The following is a 19,178-nucleotide window of genomic DNA, read 5'->3' as shown; positions in this document are numbered from 1 at the left end:
GAGGAAGATCACATCCCATCTTCTTTCGCCAGCTCCTGCATTATTCACCACCCACTGCTGGTGAATCATGGCGTGTGCAAGCGGAGCACTGGGAGCTGCCAGGTGGAAGTGACGTGCCAATCCATCTCGTTGTTTTAAGACAGCTTTCCCGTTAGTTACAGCAGAGAACAGAATTCATCCTTTTCAGGCCTGAGCAACTGTTCTTAGCATTTTTGACCATCTTCCCACCTAACATTGATGGCTTTGAAACTTTTCACGCAAATATTTGACCTGAAGATAGAAACCCACTTTGGTTCTAACCTGCCATGGGGGTGATTTAAGATCATCTCCCAGGGCACCAGTTTACCTGGAATGCCCCTTGTTCCAGGAGAGCTTCCAACATTGCTGGCCCCACTGGGTGAAGTGGAAGCTCACTCCTGGGAAGAGCAAAGTTTTAGAGACACTGTATCTTTCTGTGAAAACTTCTGGCTACAGCAGACTGACTTGTCTTTAAAAAAATATCTAAATTTGCTGGCAGAGCCCACAGATGGGAAATTACGGTTTTTTGCATTGCACAGCTATGTTTTATGTGGGATGCCATTATACCTTCTTAAAGGTACGAACAGCCTACCTCCATGTTGACTTTGTTTCTAAGGCAGGCAAGCACATTCTAGATTCCCAAACAGCCTCCAGAAATTACATGCTGCTTAGCACCAGCAGTCAGTAAGACAGGTGTTCCTTCCTCAAAGTAATTTTCTCTAAGAATAAAATAGCATACTTGTTTTGTTTGTCGTCTTATTCCAGGAGGGCTCATCAACCAGTAATGTACTTGCAGGTGTGGGTTGGTTTGTTTGTTTTCCCCCTGGACCTGTAAATAACATCAGATTTTTCTCAGCTGTATTTGGACAATTCACCGCTGACACTAGGGCTCATCAGAGGCGATTACTATTCAGACCATTATCATATTTTCCTTCTCACTGTGTGTGTACCTCTGTCTTGCCAGTAATACTACTGAATAATAGAATAGATGATCTAGAGATAGGAAAGGTACTGACATTAGAGCTATCGAATGTCAGGACTGACAACAGATAATAGTACAAGTTCGCTAGAAACCAGCCTCCATAGGGTTGTTGAAGCCATAAGAGGAGTCCTCGAGGAATTAAGAGATAGTAATGATGGAAGATACCCGTTCTGGAGGAGCTGGGGAAGAAAAATGGGGCATCGGAGAGAGAAGACTGGGATTCCTGAGTCAGAAAGGCACAACAGAAAATACAGGAGAAAACTCTGTGCCTATATGAATACAAATTAATTTTGGCATGTTTCTTACCACATTCTGGAAAGTATAGTTTTTGGGAGTATCATCCCAATATCTTGGAAGATTTAGCCTCTAAAGGCTAACTGTGAAAGACCCACGAAGACTCAAAGCTCCAATGGAAGTCAGTAAGAACTGACGAATGCCACAAAAAATAAAGGTCTAAGCCACCTAATGTACAAATTCCACAGAATGCAGTCAATCATCTTGAGTCAAAATGTGCCATGAGTCAAAGTCTAATGTTGTGGTAAAGTCTGCTACAGAGGGAGCACCTATCCATGGACAAGACAGTTTAAAAAGGTAGGACATAGCTACTACAGAGTTTGAGGCATTTTGTGATATAGACATAAAGCATTTCTGTTGGTCAAAATTTTTCACACCCATCAACGAAACTGTTCATCCTCCACAAAAATTTTATTAAAATACTATTACAAAGTACTATTAAAAATGCCAGTAACATCTGGTTTCTGTGTGGCCCATCCCTTCCACAGATTCTTACCTCACATAAAGCAGCCGGACATGGAGGCAGCAAGCCTTGGGCTGCTAAAAAGGTTGCAATGGTTGAGGATGCCTTTGCAATGAAAGACAGGACTTCAGACAGTTAGCTAATAAAATACTTCCAAGGGTGAGCATATAATTGATCCCTTTTGCTGCCCAACATGTGTCATCATATTTGTTGGCCGGTGCTACACACATTGACTATTAGTGTCCCTTCTGGATGATGATGCCAAAGCACAGGGCCTATTTCTGCTTCATCTGAAGCCGGATGAGGGCTTGTATATGAGCATATGGGTTTGAACCCCAAATGGAAAGAGTGGGGTGGCTGTAGAAGAAAACATGACTTAGTATTTTGGCCAGGTGGACATCATTTAGGCAATCTTTAAGTAACATTGCATATGATCAGGACAGCTTTACACTAGTCAGCTTGGCTCTGTTGTTGAAACTGGAACTGCAGCAGCAAGGCTCTGAGCAGAAATCATCCACAGCATTCACTCCACTTCTTTGGGTTTGTGGCATTAGCAGTCAGATGCAGGGTTGTTATGTTTAGTGTCACTTGCAGTCCTTGCAGAATAAACACGCTGTTAGCCAGAGATTTTTCTGCTGTTCTCATTGTACTCAACAGCAAAATGCCCATTCAGTCTACTGATGACAGACTTTTGCCCCAAGGGGCACGAGTTCCCTTATCTGAGTAATGTGAAATGCAGGTATTTCAATAGTACTGATGTTCATTACTAGAAAATGAGAACAATAAAAAGTAAAGTTAAAAAAACCTTCAGAGAGTCTTTCTATTCATTTCCATAGTGGTGACTTCAGTTTGTTTTACATACAGTAGAAACCACAAACAACTCTCATGATATTCCTTCACTTGGTGGATTTTAAGTTTTACAGAGGCGTTGCATTGCCTGAACACATGACAATATATTGTAATGGAAGTGAGCGCCCCATTTTGATATCTTTTCCATTTTTGAGAGTTACAGTGAGAGAGAATTTTGATGGGTTGATCTCTTGGCATATTTTTTTCCATGTGTTTCTTAAAAATATCTTGTTCCCTTCTCAGTGCTTTTCCTTCAAAGGAATTCTGTATTCTTTTACTCAGTGTTCTATTTCTTTAGTTGAGATACTTGTGCTCTGTTTATTGTAATTATTCTCTTTTTGCAATGTCATGCCTTCACACAAATAAACATACACACACAAGCAAACAGTCTTCCAGTCCCGGGTGCCTTTGATGCACTGAAAATATTTATTCCATGCAAGAGGATAATCTTTAACACAGTAGCTATGTTGCTGCTCCAGTGTTCTCATGTCCTAACAGTGGTCATCAACAGAGTAAGAGTTACTGAGGAATTATTTGACATCTCTGTAAGCTTTGTGCTCCAGCTGGAGACGCTCGACTTAGTGTTGAGACTGGAGATGCGCAGAACAGCTAGGAACTGCTGACGCCTGAGTTTCCTACAGAACATACCTGATGCTATGTGGCATTACTGCACATGTGTTTCATGTAGTTATAATAGAAAGAGTTTAAAAAGAGCCTGTCTCTGTACATTAGAGTGATTATTTATTAGTGTGTTTTAGTGCTCACATGTATGTGAAGTGCTTCAGAGAAGACTGATACAGCTCCAACAGATTCAGTCATCTTAGGCAGGCACACACACAACAGTGTAGCAGAGCAGGAAGCTTGCAGTAAGACTTGGGTTATAGCACGTGTGTATATATGCACGTATGTATAGCATACATGTTTGAAAGACTCAGTGACTGAGGCGGCCCTTTCCATTGCTGCACCGCACTGCTCAAAGCCTGACCTTGCATCCAGCTGCAGTGTGGATAACTCCCTATCTGCTGCCATCACTTTGAGTTCAGGTCACTGAGAGACACATAGTTCTATGTTTGATCTCTTGTAGGTAATTACTATATTTACATAGTATAAAAGAGGTATTGTGAGGCTTGTTTCACCCGCGTTTATATGACATTTGAAGTTCTTGTATATACTAACAATTGAAACCTGAAGTATTATGAATCACTTCATTTACTGCTGAAATGAAGATCCTCATGAAAAAATGGAGGAGAAAAAGATCATACCTATCTGAAACTTTGGAAGTTTCTGTGGCAGAAACAATGGCATTTCTGTGTTTGAATTTTGCTGGGTTAGCAGATGAATGCCTCTGTCATAGGTCAATCTATTAAAAATGGAGTAGGATGGTGAGAAACAAAGTTAAACGAACACACACCCCTTCTTCCCAGGCTCAGCCTCACTCCTTCCTCCTGACTTGTCTGCACTCCCATGCTGCTGGGCAGCACAGGAGGACAGGAGTGGGAGTTGCAGTCAGTTCATCACATGTTGTCTCTGCTGCTCCTTCCTCCTCGTGCTGCTCCCCTGCTCCAGCGCGGGGTCCCTCTCACGGGATACAGTCCTTCATGAACTGTTCCAATGTGAGTCCTTCCCACAGGCTGCAGTTCTCCAAGAGCTGCTCCAGCATGGGTCCCTTCCGTGGGCTGCAGCCCTTCAGGCACAGCCAGCTCCAGCGTGGTCCCCCACAGGGTCATAAGTCCTGCCAGCAACCCTGCCCCAGTGAGGGCTCCTTTCTCCACAGACCACAGCAAGGGTATCTGCCCCACCATGGTCCTCCATGGGCCGCAGGGGCGCAACTTGTGTCACCATGGTTCCCACCACAGGCTGCAGGGGAATCTGTGCTCTGGCAGCTGGAGCATCTCCTCCCCCTCCTTCTTCACTGACCTTGGTGTCTGAAGAGCTGGCTCTCTCACATTTTCCTCACTCTTCTCTCTCACAACTGGTACGCGACATTTTTTACCCTTTCTTAAATATGTTATCACAGAGGCACCACCAGCATTACTGATAGGTTCTGCTTTGGCCAGTGGTGGGTCCATTTTGGACTCGGATGAAAATGACTCTGTCCCACATGGGGGCAGCTCCTGGTGTCCTCTCACAGAAGCCACGCCTGCAGCCCACACGCTACCAACACCTTGTCATGTAAACTTAAGCCTCGTATTCTGAACTGGTCCAAAAAATGCATCTCTGTTCTGGATACCTGTTGGCAGACTACTACAATTCTGTGTCACAGAATTCTTATTTTAATTTTTAACATAGACATCTTGCCCATATGGGTAGGAGTGTTACAGGTGGGATCATCCTGGCATAAAAAAAAAGACTTTTTCCTTGCCTAGCAATACATCTATTGCCCTTAAAAATCTCTGTATCAGACGATAATTCTCTTATTTTGTAATGTGGATGGATCCTTCCATGTTCATAGCAATAAGAGGCCTCAGTTGTATGTGGCCTGGAGTGTCACTGCTTCAGAGAGAAATATGCTTTTTATGTGACCTTCAGCATAACCCCACCTTTGAGTATACCCACCTTTGCTCTGCTCAGAGACTGGTGCATGTTAAAGACCCGTGTATGACTGAAGTTCTCAAGAGGCATTACATACGGCCTGCGCTTACCGTCTGGCTGCTGCCGCAAAATGTCAACGGTGCCTCAGCTGCTGGTTTATAGCAGCCTTCAGGTACGCCTGCACCTCCCTTTCTCATGCCAGGGGCTGAAGTTACAATGCAGTTGAGCCTTGTTCCTGGAAACACAGCGTAAATATCAACCTCAGCGCTGGGTTCTGGAACCTTCCCATGAGGCTCATTTTGCAAAAAACATTACAATCATTTATTGTGTGCAACTAATTTTTTAGCTGTAATTAACAGGGTTGACTCACCTGAGTGTTATTCATGATGTAACAGTGTTGCCATATACAAGGAGTATGCCTGAAGGTAAGGATGTAAGAGCATGTAACTCCTTACATTTGAAAAATTCATCTGGAGCCTTGGAAGAGTTGCAGTACTTCTGTTTCCCAAGAAATCCAAACTCCTAATACAGTCTGCAGGGTTTTTTCAGGGCATTTTCAAGGTGCTGCTTAAGTTTATCTGGGTAGCTTCTCTTGGACTTCCAAATGCACTGTTTTTTAAATAAAATTTTCCATTTTCTTTTTCATGAATTTGTTCAGTAAACAGTAAACTCCTCCTATAGCTGGTAACATTTTGCAGAACTACTCATGCTACCTGCATTTAAAAAAAAAAAAAAGTCATGTTGCTGGAAACTTGAGTTTTCAAAAGAAGTAGAAGAGCTGGCCAAGACAACAGCCACCACCTGTCCAGTTCTGCACTTCACTGAGATTCGTGCTTTATTTTCAGGGGTCTGTTTTCCTTCCAGCTCCCTGTAAATCTCCCACTGCTCTGTATGAACCTGCAGCAATGCCTTCCATTTTCCATAGTTCATACAGGATGGTGAACCACTTGGCTGGGAAGAAACAGAAAAATACCCACAAGGGCCACAGTGACAGCTGTATTTTTTTGAGGTTTGATTCTTCATTGACTTCATTTATTTTTAAAATAGTTTATTACTTCCAGCTGAACAAAAAAATAGCAAGAACAGCAACCTGAGAATTGTTGTTAATCCAGTCACTCTTCATGATAAACACAGAGCAGAAGCTAGTTGTACTGCTTTAAAAAGCCAAATTCGAACTTTGTAACTTGCTCCTTAAACTTAAAACCGCCTCCTCGCCCCCTTTCCAGCAAAGCCATTCCATCTTTACTGTGGCCACAAGATGGCAATAAGTTGCAGACAAAATGCTGAAACGGCCAGGCAGCGGTGTGAAACTCCTTCCCGAGCTCTTCCCTTCGCTCTCCCCCTCCCTTTTTGTTTCAATATTTAATTGCACTTATTTCGGAATTACTAGGCAACTCACCCCCAGATGTGTAATTTAAAGGTGATGTGCTTGCAGTGAGATTTTCAGGCTCTGCTCAGCAGAGCACCATCATGTGACGCCGGGTGAGGTGGAGTTGGGCTTTAAGGGGGAGTCTCCAGCCCTCCTCAGCAATCTCCAGGCTCCCAGCCGCAGGAATACCGGAGGATCCTTCCCCTTTCCCAGCCTCCAGAGCCACCCCGAGCAGCTCACAGCCGGGCAGCGCAGCTGCAAGGTGAGTTCCCCTGCGGTGGCTTTGCTGGGGCTGTGGGGGGCTGTGTGCCTGTTGGGCTGGTGGCTGCTCCCCCGGGTGCCGGTGGCAGAGCCCCGGGCAGGGCAGGCTCCGCGTGGACTCGCCAGTGGTGGCGGCCCATCTGCTTGGGCTGGCAGTGTTTGGTGCTGCCTTTTGACAGCTCCGGTAGCTTTACGGTGCATTGCGAGCCACCCGCGGCACCTTCTGCCACTCTCTCTGGCTGTTGCTGCGAAACTTTTGACCAAGATCATCCTGGAGAGTCGGAAGGGAATGTGGGGTGGGGGAGACCGTGCGAACACCCAGAGGGGTCTGCAGAGCTGAGGGCTCCCCCCACCCCACGCCAGCACCCAGGATGGGAAGCTGGTGGGGTAGGGCACAGGGAACAGTGCAGCTGTCCATGAGATACGACTTCATCCCCCCCAATGTCTGGTCCATCCTGGGGAGGTGGGCAGGGAGGAAGGACTGCTTGTCGCTTGCCAGCAGCGCTGTTCCTCAGCTCGTTCCCGGCTGTGCTCTTAGATTGCATCTCTGGTATGGGGGGAGGCGAGGGAAGAAGGAGCAGTGACATTTTCTGGTTTTGAGTGTGCTGTTTAATAAATAAGCAGGAGGAGAGCTTGGCTAAGGGAAAAGGAAACCCAAGAAACCGGAACCTTGGCCACCTTGTTGCTGGATGCAGTTTGGTCCCAGATGGTGAAAAACCTGCCCCGTTCTCTCCTCGCAGGACATGGCCTCTGCCCCCTTTGCTCCTGCCATCACCCTCTCAAGTCCCAGGGCTGGACTGCCCACCTCATGCTGAATGAGTGCCCGTGGTGATTGTTATTAAATCCACATGGTGATTTTCGGGCTGGGGTAAAGTCAATCTGTTGGAATTGAGGAGTCCTGGCTCTCCACGTCACCCCACACACTGGCCCTTTGGGTAAAGCACCTACTTCTGGCTCTGGCTGAAGCAATGCTTCAAGAGGCCCTGGGAGTGAGAAGTTCTGTATAGGACCCTAAAACAGACTTTGTGGACTAGGGAGACCTGATAAAATTAGTTAGCAGAGGCAGCAGGTCTGAGAGCTAACGCACACATACATGCCTAGCTAGCTTGAAAATTAGAGTAGCCAAACCTCAGACAGAGATGCCTTTTGTCCAAACGCAGTGATGTTAATTTGCCAGTAAGATGTCACTCAGAGGCAAGCTACATCACTTGTCGTGGTTTTATGTAGCCGTGGGGTGATTATAAAGAGCAGCAGAGCCAGCTGAGGTGAGCTCACGATGGCAGTGAGAAGGCATGGCATGGGCATGGGCATCCTTTGGCTGACCCTCAGGAGGAGCTGGAGCTGCAAGCCCAGCCCTCACACGCTGCCTGGTGAGGAGGCAGCCCCAGTGCTGGTCCCCAGCGTGTGACTGGTTAAAGGGGTGTCTGCCACCAGTAACAGACAGAGGTGATTCTGCTGCGAAGACTGAGGTGGCACTGAGATTTATATCAACCATCACTGAAGACCAAATGCTTACCCATTTGGGGTTACTGTTAATGAAGTATGTTTTAGTGGGCAATGTTTTTACAGCTTTTCTGATAAGTGCCATATGGAGCTGGGTTTGAAACCCACTTGTGTGAATTAGATGTGGCATTACTTTGATTACCATAACCTAGGGTTAAGTGAGGAATAAATTTAGCTCATGGGAGAGTGGGAAAAGGGAAAGTTCCAGATTGAGTGCAGCTGCCGCTAATGGTGAGTTGGAATAAAGGTGTGTCAGGTTATTTGATTTTTCTTTCTTTTTTTCTTCTTTCTCCTGAACACATATGCCTGAGTTTCTCCGATTTTAAAATCCAAGGCCCCTTGCAAAGGGGTCGGTTATTTAGGCATGCCTATTTGTGCTGCATGGCTAAAGAAATTTTCTGCAATGTTTAAATTTTGCTAATTTTTGTCTTCTTTTTTGTTCTTATTTTCTTTTTTCTTCCCCCCCCCCCCCCCCCCCCCCCCCCCGTACAACACTGCTAGCTGAGATTAAGGTGTTCAGAGTTTCTGACTTGCCTTTGACTCAGTGCCAGAGCTGCTGCGGGCACTCGGCCGCTCGAACATAAGGTGTGTGTACTGGGGGAAAAAAGCACGCAGCGGTTTTGGGAGTTATTTTTCCTCCTCTCACGTTATTCAGAGGTGGTTCCCTCCCGCCGCCCCCCTCGGTGTGACGGTGTGACGGCTGGATGTAACTCCCCTCAAAGCAGCTAGCGACCTTTACAGGTTAAACTTGTAAAAAAGGTGGAAACCGCCAGGGCTGCACGGACGGCAGGCGGAAAGTGCTTCTCGGCTCGTTACTGCGTGTAACCTGGGAGGGCAGGGCCGCGTGCCCCCCAGACCCCAGGTCTGACCCCGTTTTACGCCGCTGCCCCCGCTGGCTGCAGCCGCTCCCGCCCCGGGCCGTGCCCCCGCGGGCTGCCCCGGCCGCCGGGCCGGCAATGCGCACCCGCGAAGCGGGGCGAGCGGAGGGCGCGGAGCGGGCGGCGAAGCGGGGGGCGCGGAGCGGAGCGGGGGGGCGCGGAGCGGGGCGAGCGGCGGAACGGGGGACGCGGAGCGGGGCGAGCGGAGCTGAGCGGGGCGGGCGGTCCCGGGGCGCGATGCGGAGTGGTGGGCGCGGGGCGGGCGGGCGGTCCCGGGGCGCGGAGCGGAGCGGGGGGGTGCGGAGCGGAGCGGGCCGGGCGGTCCCGGGGCGCTCGCTGCCCCGCGGGAGGCGGTGGCGCCCTGGCTGTGCGGCCGGGGCTGGCGGGGGGCAGCGGCGGGGCGCGGGGCGGCGCCGTGCCCGGGTGACGCCGCGCTCCTCTCCCTCTCCGCAGGCGGCGGGGCCATGCGGCGGCGGGCGGCGGGCCGGGCCGCGGGGCTGGCGGGCTGACGGGCCGGCCGGGCGCTCCGGAGCGGCGGCGGCGGCGGGCGCCCTGCGCCGGTGGGAAACGCCATGGACGCCTCGGGCCTCGCCCCCCTGGGCAACGTCTCCGGCCTCCTGAACTATTCGGGGAAGAATTCGCAGGTCTTGCAGTTTGAGGATGAGGACTGCCACGTGCCTTTGGCCATGGTCTTCACTTTGGCCTTGGCTTATGGGACCGTGATAATTCTGGGCGTCTCTGGGAATCTGGCCTTGATTGTCATCATTTTAAAACAAAAGGAGATGCGCAATGTTACCAACATCCTCATTGTCAACCTGTCCTTTTCTGATCTCCTGGTGACCATCATGTGTCTTCCCTTTACCTTCGTGTACACGCTAATGGACCACTGGATATTTGGGGAGGCCATGTGCAAACTGAACCCTTTCGTGCAATGTGCCTCGATCACCGTCTCGGTCTTTTCCTTAGTCCTCATTGCTATTGAACGCCATCAGCTGATCATCAACCCCCGTGGCTGGAGGCCAAACAACAGGCATGCCTACATGGGGATTGCTGCCATATGGATTTTAGCCACAGCTTCCTCTCTGCCTTTCCTGATCTACCACGTGTTAACAGATGAACCCTTCAGAAACATAACATTTGATGAGTATAAGGACAAATACGTGTGTCTGGACCTGTTCCCCTTGGACACTGCCAGGCTTTCTTATACCACAACACTTTTGGTGATTCAGTATGTTGGACCGCTTTGTTTTATATTTATTTGCTACTTCAAGGTAAGAGAGAATCCTCTTGCGATACATAGTTCTTTCTGTCTGATGTTTGTTTGCCCTTGCAAAGATGATGGTTGTCAGTTAAATTACCCCACATGTTTCTCTTTGTTGAATTTCCTGCAGATATACATACGATTAAAAAAAAGGAACAACATGATGGACAAGATGAGGGACAATAAATACAGATCCTCTGAAACCAAAAGGATCAACATCATGCTGATCTCAATAGTGGTCGCATTTGCAGTTTGCTGGCTGCCTCTCACCATCTTCAACATCGTGTTTGATTGGAATCATGAAATCCTGCCTGTCACTACCTGCAGCCACAACCTGTTGTTCCTGATTTGCCACCTCACTGCCATGATCTCTACCTGTGTGAACCCCATCTTCTATGGGTTTCTCAATAAGAACTTCCAAAGGGACCTGCAGTTTTTATTTCATTTTTGTAATTTCCGCACCCGTGAGGAGGATTATGAGACTATAGCCATGTCCACCATGCACACAGATGTTTCAAAAACCTCTTTAAAGCAGGCAAGCCCAGTTGCATTTACAAAAATAAATAGTGATGATGATGATAAAATATAAAGAAGTAATAAAAATTCTACACCAAACTGCTGCAAGCGTGATTGCAGGTGCAGCATGTCTAGGGACAAGCACAATTACGTAACAAGTCAAAATGGGTAATGTTTTTCTTCTTTTTCCAAGGAACTTTTATTGTTGTCACCTTGAAATTGTTTGCTGTGCAGCTTTGCCCCTTTTACTGCTTTAATGTTCGCAGCAGTTATATCTGAATCTTATTATGAGACATACTTGGACCTGCTACTACCTATGGTTTTCATCAGCTGTCTTTTGTTCTGTTTTCTTTGTATAGTTATACGCTTTAGCACAAAAATATATTTATTGATCTTTTTCAAAGAAGTAGTTTTTAAGAGCATCTATCTAAGACCATTAGAAACAATATGAGCCACAGGAAGGCTGTCGCTACAGAGGACACCCATTCCAGCATACAATTAGGACATTCTGATTGGAACACTTCTTCTTACTCTTCTTTTTTTTTAATCTGGCCTTTCATCAATGTTAAAACCCTGTAAAATCAGTGTAGGCATGCAGAAAATGGTTCTGTGAAACCTGTAGAATATGTTAGACAGGGACATGCAGTTGTCTCATTCATAGAGGCAATTCAGGCTGTAATCACTTAGGTTCAAAGACAGGATTAAGAGAGAAATTCTGTTTGCATTTACGAGAATAAAAGCCTACAGTAATTCCACAGAGCACAATAGGATAACTCTGATGTTTCACCACAGCGAATGAAAGCACAAATAGTCCTTCAGCCCCAGCTGATTATAGCTGATTTTAATAATACAGGCTTTATAATTTAAAAAACCCAAACCCCATTTTCAGCTGCCATCACTGACATCACAGAGTTAGTGTTGCTGGGATGAAATGTACTGTCTATCTCAAGCCTATGAACCATGTAAATTATCCTTGAGACCTACGTCCAGAGTCTAAAGGGGGATGTGAGTGTTCACTGTCTGGAAAAGATGTAATTCCATCCTTGCAGGTGACAGTGAAAATCAAGTCTGGTATTAAATAAGCGTTACCTACCTAAGTCTTTTAATTCTTTTCATAATAATGCTGATCTATATAAATTATGTATAGCCTCATAATATTCTGTGTTCAGATGCAACGGTATAAATCTGGATTATCTCCAAGACAGTGGATGGTTTAATCAAGATTTGCAAAATTTAGAAGTAGGATATGGATATAGTTTGGGTGTAATTGGTATGTTTAGCTTCCAAACGCAGTTTCCACAGTTGGTTGAAGTGCAGAAATATTTGCCAAATATACACAATAGAGGTCTGTGTGTTATTGCTTAAAATATATATCCTCTAATTACACAAAACATACATGACTAGATCCCCAGCTGAGGGGAATCTGCTGTAAATGAAACAACAATATTAGCCAGCTGAGGTTCTGTGTCATATAGTGTACTTTGATGTATAATCAATGTCTTTTTGAATAATAAGCTTTTTAAAAGCCAATATAGACCCAATATTTTTTTCAGCAAGGTCACTTTAAACCATTCTGGCAGAGAAATAAGTCTTGAAAATGGATATAAATGTAAATGTAGCATAAATGTAAATTTGACCTGATACCTTCCTGACTAAAAAGATCTCAGGATGTGATAGTAAAATTAATATGTTCTAAACTGACATGGATAAATGCCTAAGAAATGAAAGTTATTTGGTTTGCCAGTATTTAGAAGTCAAAAAATGTGCCTTGTGCTATCTTATAAATAGTGTAGAATATTAAAACAGCAATGTGTTCTTGTGCATTATAATTCAATGTATTTCTCTACTGGCAGATAATCTAATTAAAAAGGAGGTTTCTGTGGTTGAGAACAGAGAAAGTTGGATCCTATAATTCATTTTCTACATTCCCCCTTTCAGAGCTTTGCCCTTTTGTATTTTATGAGATTTCCCTTTTCTTTATGGTTCTCTATGGAAGTGTTACTAATAATTTAAGAAGAGTGTCCTGAAATTATTCCCCTGTCACTTTAGAGTAATTTTCATATGCTAAGGGGTGTGCATTTTCACAAAGAGATACAATGTAGAAAACTGGCCATGGGTTTCTATTAAGAATGTTACAGTGGGTTTTTCCCATTAGAAAAAAAAATCACAAAGAATTTTATGTTTTTTTCACATTTTTGAAAAAAGCACTTTCTTCCAATCCAGTAGAAGGAGAAAATAGAATTATTTGAGAAAGTTTCCAGTTAGTTTGTTGGAAATTTTTGATCAGGATGAGTTAGGTGTTTATACAGAGTACGTGTTGGAGCAACTTCAGAGGAATTTGCGGGTGCAGAGACCAAAACCTGGTGTGCCCTACGATTCGGAGGTCTCCAGTGGGATAGCACTGTAATTCCTTCTATGTCAACCTTTCTCCTGCTTGAGGTACAGTCTCAAATCATACAGCCCCTCTGATACCATCTCATACTGTCTCCTGAGAATGCATGTCAGAAGTTTTTGCCTGCCGACACCTGGTAAGGTGAAATGTAAGTAGGAGTGTTCCTTTGGCTCATCCATGTTAAACTCAGGAGCCATTTTTCCGCTGTGCTGCTGCCCTAGGATCAGGCTTCTTGTACATGTTTCTTCACTTCCCTGCAAGAAGTCTTTCTGAGCCTCTGCTAAGGTCACAGGCTAGCACATCATCGTACAAACAGCACAGGGGATGCTGCCAGGAACGACAGTGGAAATGAACACAGTGTAAAGAGTGTTCAGCAGGAAAATGCATTTGGATAATTTCAGAAGCAAAATCATTGCTTTTCTAAAGAATTTGTTATGAGGACAAAGATAAAACTAGTCCCTTCGAGGTGCTGACCTGACATCTGCAGGGCATGGATGACATCTACTGAGAGCAGTATTTTTGTCTTTTGTTTCATGACTTGACACTGGGGTCCTCAAAAGCCACTGGAGGATTTCCCTTCCTGACACCTGGCTACAACACTAATCCTTTTTTCCCTTTCAGAGCTCCAGCATGGTTTTTCATCCTCTATATGCTAAATTTCTTTAGAGGGTGAGCTGTCAGATTTCATGTTTTTCTCTCATTTCTCAGTCATTCTAGTTCAATGTTTGTTCCTCCCATGTGCTGTTTTGTCAAACTCCCCAGACTTAAGCACATGCTGATTCCTATCTCAAAAGCCTGAAAATCACTCTTATTCTTTCAGATTTGTAGAAAAAGTTTTACTGACAGAAAAACAGAACAGCAAAGGATCTACAACAATGTATCTTACTATTTGTGTGCAATACATTTCATGTCAAATCTACAGCCTTAAATGACAAGTGTAACTATTTAATAAACATTGATATCTGCTTAATTTGTCAGTTATTTTATCATCTTAAGCTTCACTTTTATCCACCACAGATATTGAAAGTGTCTGCATAATCTAAATACACCAGCATATTAGTATGTCATCTCAATAAATACTTCTGTACTCCCATATCACTTTTTTTTTCAACGTATCTCTTGGTTGTGTCATTGTCACTACATGCAATAATCCACAATGTTCACATCTTGATTAAAAAAAAAGGATAATAGCAAAGGAAGCAATTCATTGATAATAATAGCTGCTTTTGCTAGGAAAAAGCTGTATATTTAAAAAACATAAAATCAACCCTGTTTTTTCTACCTCGTAAAGAAATCAGATTTAAACCAGGAAAAGGAATTAACATGACAGGACCTCCCAGGTCACTTGAGCTGACGCCGACTGCATCTCATCACTGATGATGGTATGAAGGGCTAAGGGTCATAGATTCTGACTCTGCTGCCTTGCAGTACAGTACCAGCTATTATTAATGGAGCTTAAGCAAGATTTGATACTGATTCATATTCAGACTGTAAATCAGCATATGTTTAAATCCAGGCCTGTTCATCAAATTCTGATTCTTACCTCAGGAAAATGGAGAATTTACTTAATCATTTGTCTAGGCACTCTACTGAATAAAGTGTACTGCTGGCTGGAAGCTCACACTTTTTCCTAAAAATCAGATTTTGGATTTCAGCTTATTATGGAAATAAATTAACGGCATATAGTTTTTCTCTGGATTTTTCTCTGTTTTTTCTCTGGAATCCAGTGCCTGATAATGCTTCAGTTTAAAGCTTTGCTTCCTAATTCCTTGTATCAGAGAATTTACCAAACCAGTGCTTAGAGAATGAAGGCAATAAGGAAACTTTTTTTCTGTTCTCATTTTTAAAACATACATAACAGTAGGAAATTTGAACTTAAATAACAGCTCTGTCTGCAACAGATTAAATTCATTCATCTGAGTAGAAAGGGTGGAGAAATAATAATTATAACCAAATGATAAATTTTGTTGACAGCCATTTCTTGACTAAAGGATATATACAACTCCAAGCTCTACCATGTCCTCTTCATTCCTATGTTCCGTAATATGTGGTATCTGCTTCCCTGAGTCATTACTAATATCCAAGTCATTACTAAACTTGACATGAAAGAAAATTATTCTATCCGTGTTTTGCAGGATTTCAAATGTTTGATAATTACACGTAAAAGGAAAAAATATGACCAGCTTTAGTCTCTTACACTTTCATTAATTTGTGATCAGAAATCACTTCTATTCAATATTCCTGCCCATGCAGAACAGTGTTAATGGTCTAATTGAAGTTGATATTTCAAATATCAGGGAGAGCATTCACAAAGACTAACTCTAGCTGGAGGATGGCAGTTTTCCTAGCCTCTTCCAGTGGCAACCCGAGGGCACTCACACCTGCTCTACTCCAAGTGCTATGCATCTACCAAAATGTTTCTTTCCCGTTATCTGTACAGGCTGCTAAGGGACAGCCAGTTTCCAGGGCAAGCACTAGCCCTTCTGACTACTGCCTCCCTTCCTCCAACTTCCATGGTCCTTTTGCCATCACTTCATACCCTTGACAGCTGGTTTCTGAGGAAATCATAAGGATTTGTGCTCTCATTTTGTAAAGCGCCTGGGTATACGGTAAAATTCAACTCTATTCAGGATAGTGCTTTAAATAGTTTCTTCCATTAAAATTATATTCTGGTAAGTTTCTGGTAGGCAAGTTTTTAAAAATTCACACTCCATAGAAGTACATAATTTAAAAAGCCTATGTAGGAATTATGTCCATAAAGAGCATTCAGCTCATTGCAGCAAAACAGACAGCACATACTGTCTTGTGTTTTCCAAAGCTTCGGGTTGATGATCTGGTTATCTGACACAGACCAGGCTTAGTTGCAAGAAATTTGCACCGGATGCAAATGTGTTTGAGATTGCTACACAGGAGAGGCTCTGCATGGTTAACTAACTTGCCACAAATTATGCAGGATTTCAGATATACAGGGAAATAGATAGAGTGGAAAAGAGCAAAAAAGCAGAAGATCCAGATGAAGCCTTGTTGCATTCTGTCAGATATACACAAAAAGACTCAAAGGGAGACTCAGACATTTATTTATTTTTGGGGCCAACAGACTGACATGTAAATATATTTTTGGGCAAAGTGGTGGTCAGAAAAGGATTCGTGATAAATAGGGTCTCGCCTCCTGTTGTCAGAAAAGGGATATGTGTCTTTACAAATGACTCTGAAAATTTATTTTAAGATTCTTCACCTTAGATTAATCTAGATCTCTTTTTGAGGTGAAGGAAACTAAAAGTTTTTGGCACAATCAAAACCCGACAGCTTTTCATTGCACCCACCCACTGCACGAGTCCATTTGCTTTCACTTCTGCACAACATGGAGAATGTTTGTTTATGGCAGGAGGAGTAACCTGATCAACAAAACTCTCCTTTGTCTTTCTTGGATTGTGTTAACACTGATATTGTGCTGCTATTTTTCAATTTGCAATCTCCCCCACCCCCAAGGTATGACATTTTTGTTATGCTATTTATATTGTTTCTTAATAAAAGCTCTCTGTAAAAAGATGTTCTTGAAAGATCCTATTCAATGTGTGCTTGAACATATGGGTGAAAGGCCATACAGGATTTGTAGAAATGTGACTGCCAATGTGGTGATGTTTGAGGGGGTGGAGAAGTAGAAAATATATTTTTTGCATACTGTTATTTAGCCCTTGCCATTTAGAGCTTTTGTTGTAATTTTGTATGTCAGCTAAGCCTATGTATCTAGTGTTTCCTCTTGGTGACCAGCCTCTGGAGACATCCAGCTAGAGGAGGTGCTGGGTAGCACAGCTTGTTTCCTTACCTACGACCCTCATGATTGCCTGTAAGCTTCTCATTGCAATATACTTGAAGGTGTATATGCAGAAGTGTTCACTTCTTTCTCTTTAAGACTAGTAAATGTTGTACATTTAATAGATTTAATAGATAGGACTAGATTATATTTTTTCCCCCACTATTATTATGACTATAGCATTGAGGCTCTTCAATTAAGCCTTGATTTATTATCATTTTGGGCACAGGGGTAGTCCCCTGGATGTCAGTCACCATGCTCATGTGCTTGTAATTGGACAGGTGCTAAAGTAAGAGCCTTAAAGCCTGACCTAAAACACTGCAAGGCTAATGGAAAACTTCCCGTTGACATCAATGAGCCTTGGGTAAGGTACTTGTTCCAAGTGACACCAAGGTGCAATACATGCCTGAATATCTGCTTCCTAGAGAGGGCAGCAGGCCATAAAAAGCGATGGTTCTCTGTCTGTGTGGGCTCAGCAGACACAACTCCACAGTCACCCATGTCAGTCAGTGACATACCAAAAAGTCATCTTCAGCTGGTACTTACAGTAAAGGTATCCTTCTGGTTCTGTGAGTTTTACTTAGGATGTATTTTCTTGACATAGTTACATGTTAAATGTGTCTGCCAAGATGTCTGGCTTTCTGCTTTAAACCAATTTGCTTCAAAGAAAATTGAAGAAGGCACTAGCAATTCTGAATGTAGTTTTGGCTCTTGACAGGTATAGGCATTTATAGATTTCCACTACTAAAACTGCGAGCTTTTTTATTACTATTATCGCTGCTACTTTTTTCACTTAGTCAAAAAAAAAAATCCCTAATAGCCGGACAGTATAGTTTACATTTAAAATTCACCCCAGGCAGTAAGGAATCTCAGCTTGCAGCAAAGGCTGCGGATTTACCTGGTAGTGATGCTCCCACAGCAGGAACATCAGCAATCATGAATAAACTCAATGCAAATAGTTGTTTACAAAAGGCTGTATTCAAAATTAGGCAAGGGTACCTTTAAGTCAACATGTAGAAACTTGAATTCAAATACTAATGTTTTTATGGTGGAAATTATGCATTCAGATAACCCAGTGACTTCATAAAATTATAAAGTGTGAGCCTGGTCTCACTCATCTTAGTCCAATGCTGCAGAACCACCTCTGACATTGTTCAGAAGATTATGGGGTAGATGAGACAGGTAAGTGAGATCAGGCTGTGAAGCCTGTCAAACTGTTTTTTAGGTCCATAGATTTTATATTACCTAGGATCAGGATAGCATACTGAATATTTAAACTTGCTGTTCCTTAAGGAAATGATGTACTTTTGCTTCCTGTTCTCCCTTCCTTTCCTTGGCTTTTGAATTTTTTGATAATTTTCCCTCAGACCTGACAGATTTGCCAAAGCTTGTTGAGGGTGAAATGGTATTGGGTAAGCTGAATACCTGCTCTTTGAATAGGTTTGTTCTTCTAAGCAGGACATACATGTTATAGGTGTTATCATCTAAAGTATTATATGCTACGCAGTAAAATGTAGATATATGTTTAATATCACCTAAAGAAGCATTTTAAAATGCTGACTTTAAGTGAATTTTAAATATTTATAAAAAGGCCCTAAACCTTTAGCAGTCTTTATGTTCAGGGCATGTTTCTGGGAGGACCACACCAAGCTATGCTGGCTGTGCAGCTGGTGTTGGCAGTGGGGTTTTGGTGACCGTGGGACCCTGTCTGAGGATCAGCACCTGCCTGGAAGAGATGAGTCCACCTCACCAAGTGAGGCAAAGGTATCTTTCCCAGCAGGATGGTTGACCTGGTAAAGGGTGTTTAAACGTCATGATGTGAGATGGAAGATTATTACCAGCATCCTGTGAGGGAGTGGTGGACAGGCCTGACAAGCAAAGGGCCTGAGGTGGTGTGAATGAAGGCAAAGAGAAACCTAACAAAACAGCTTGAATGGGGTCACCTCAAGCATTTTCAGGTAAGCAAGGAAGTGCCTACAAGACACCAACTTGGGAAAAATCCCCAGACCCTTTCTGGGAAACCAGCTGCCAGAGTGCCTCTCTGAA

At 43.8% G+C, this 19,178-nt stretch overlaps 1 protein-coding gene across 1 annotated transcript; it reads left to right on the top strand.

Moving 5' to 3' along the window:
* The first annotated feature begins 9,493 nt into the window (after window positions 1-9,493).
* Window positions 9,494-12,802, top strand: NPY1R (neuropeptide Y receptor Y1). The gene is made up of 2 exons (XM_005230502.4): window positions 9,494-10,420; window positions 10,541-12,802. Exons 1-2 carry the CDS (start codon window positions 9,722-9,724, stop codon window positions 10,997-10,999), a joined length of 1,158 nt encoding a protein of 385 aa, XP_005230559.1. The 5' UTR covers window positions 9,494-9,721; the 3' UTR covers window positions 11,000-12,802.
* The last annotated feature ends 6,376 nt before the right edge of the window (window positions 12,803-19,178 follow it).

The sequence above is a fragment of the Falco peregrinus genome, chromosome 2 (assembly GCF_023634155.1).
Source record: "Falco peregrinus isolate bFalPer1 chromosome 2, bFalPer1.pri, whole genome shotgun sequence".
In the NCBI taxonomy this organism is placed as follows: domain Eukaryota; kingdom Metazoa; phylum Chordata; class Aves; order Falconiformes; family Falconidae; genus Falco; species Falco peregrinus.
The sequence above is the reverse complement of the archived record's forward strand: the minus strand, read 5'-3'. Positions and strand labels throughout refer to the sequence as shown.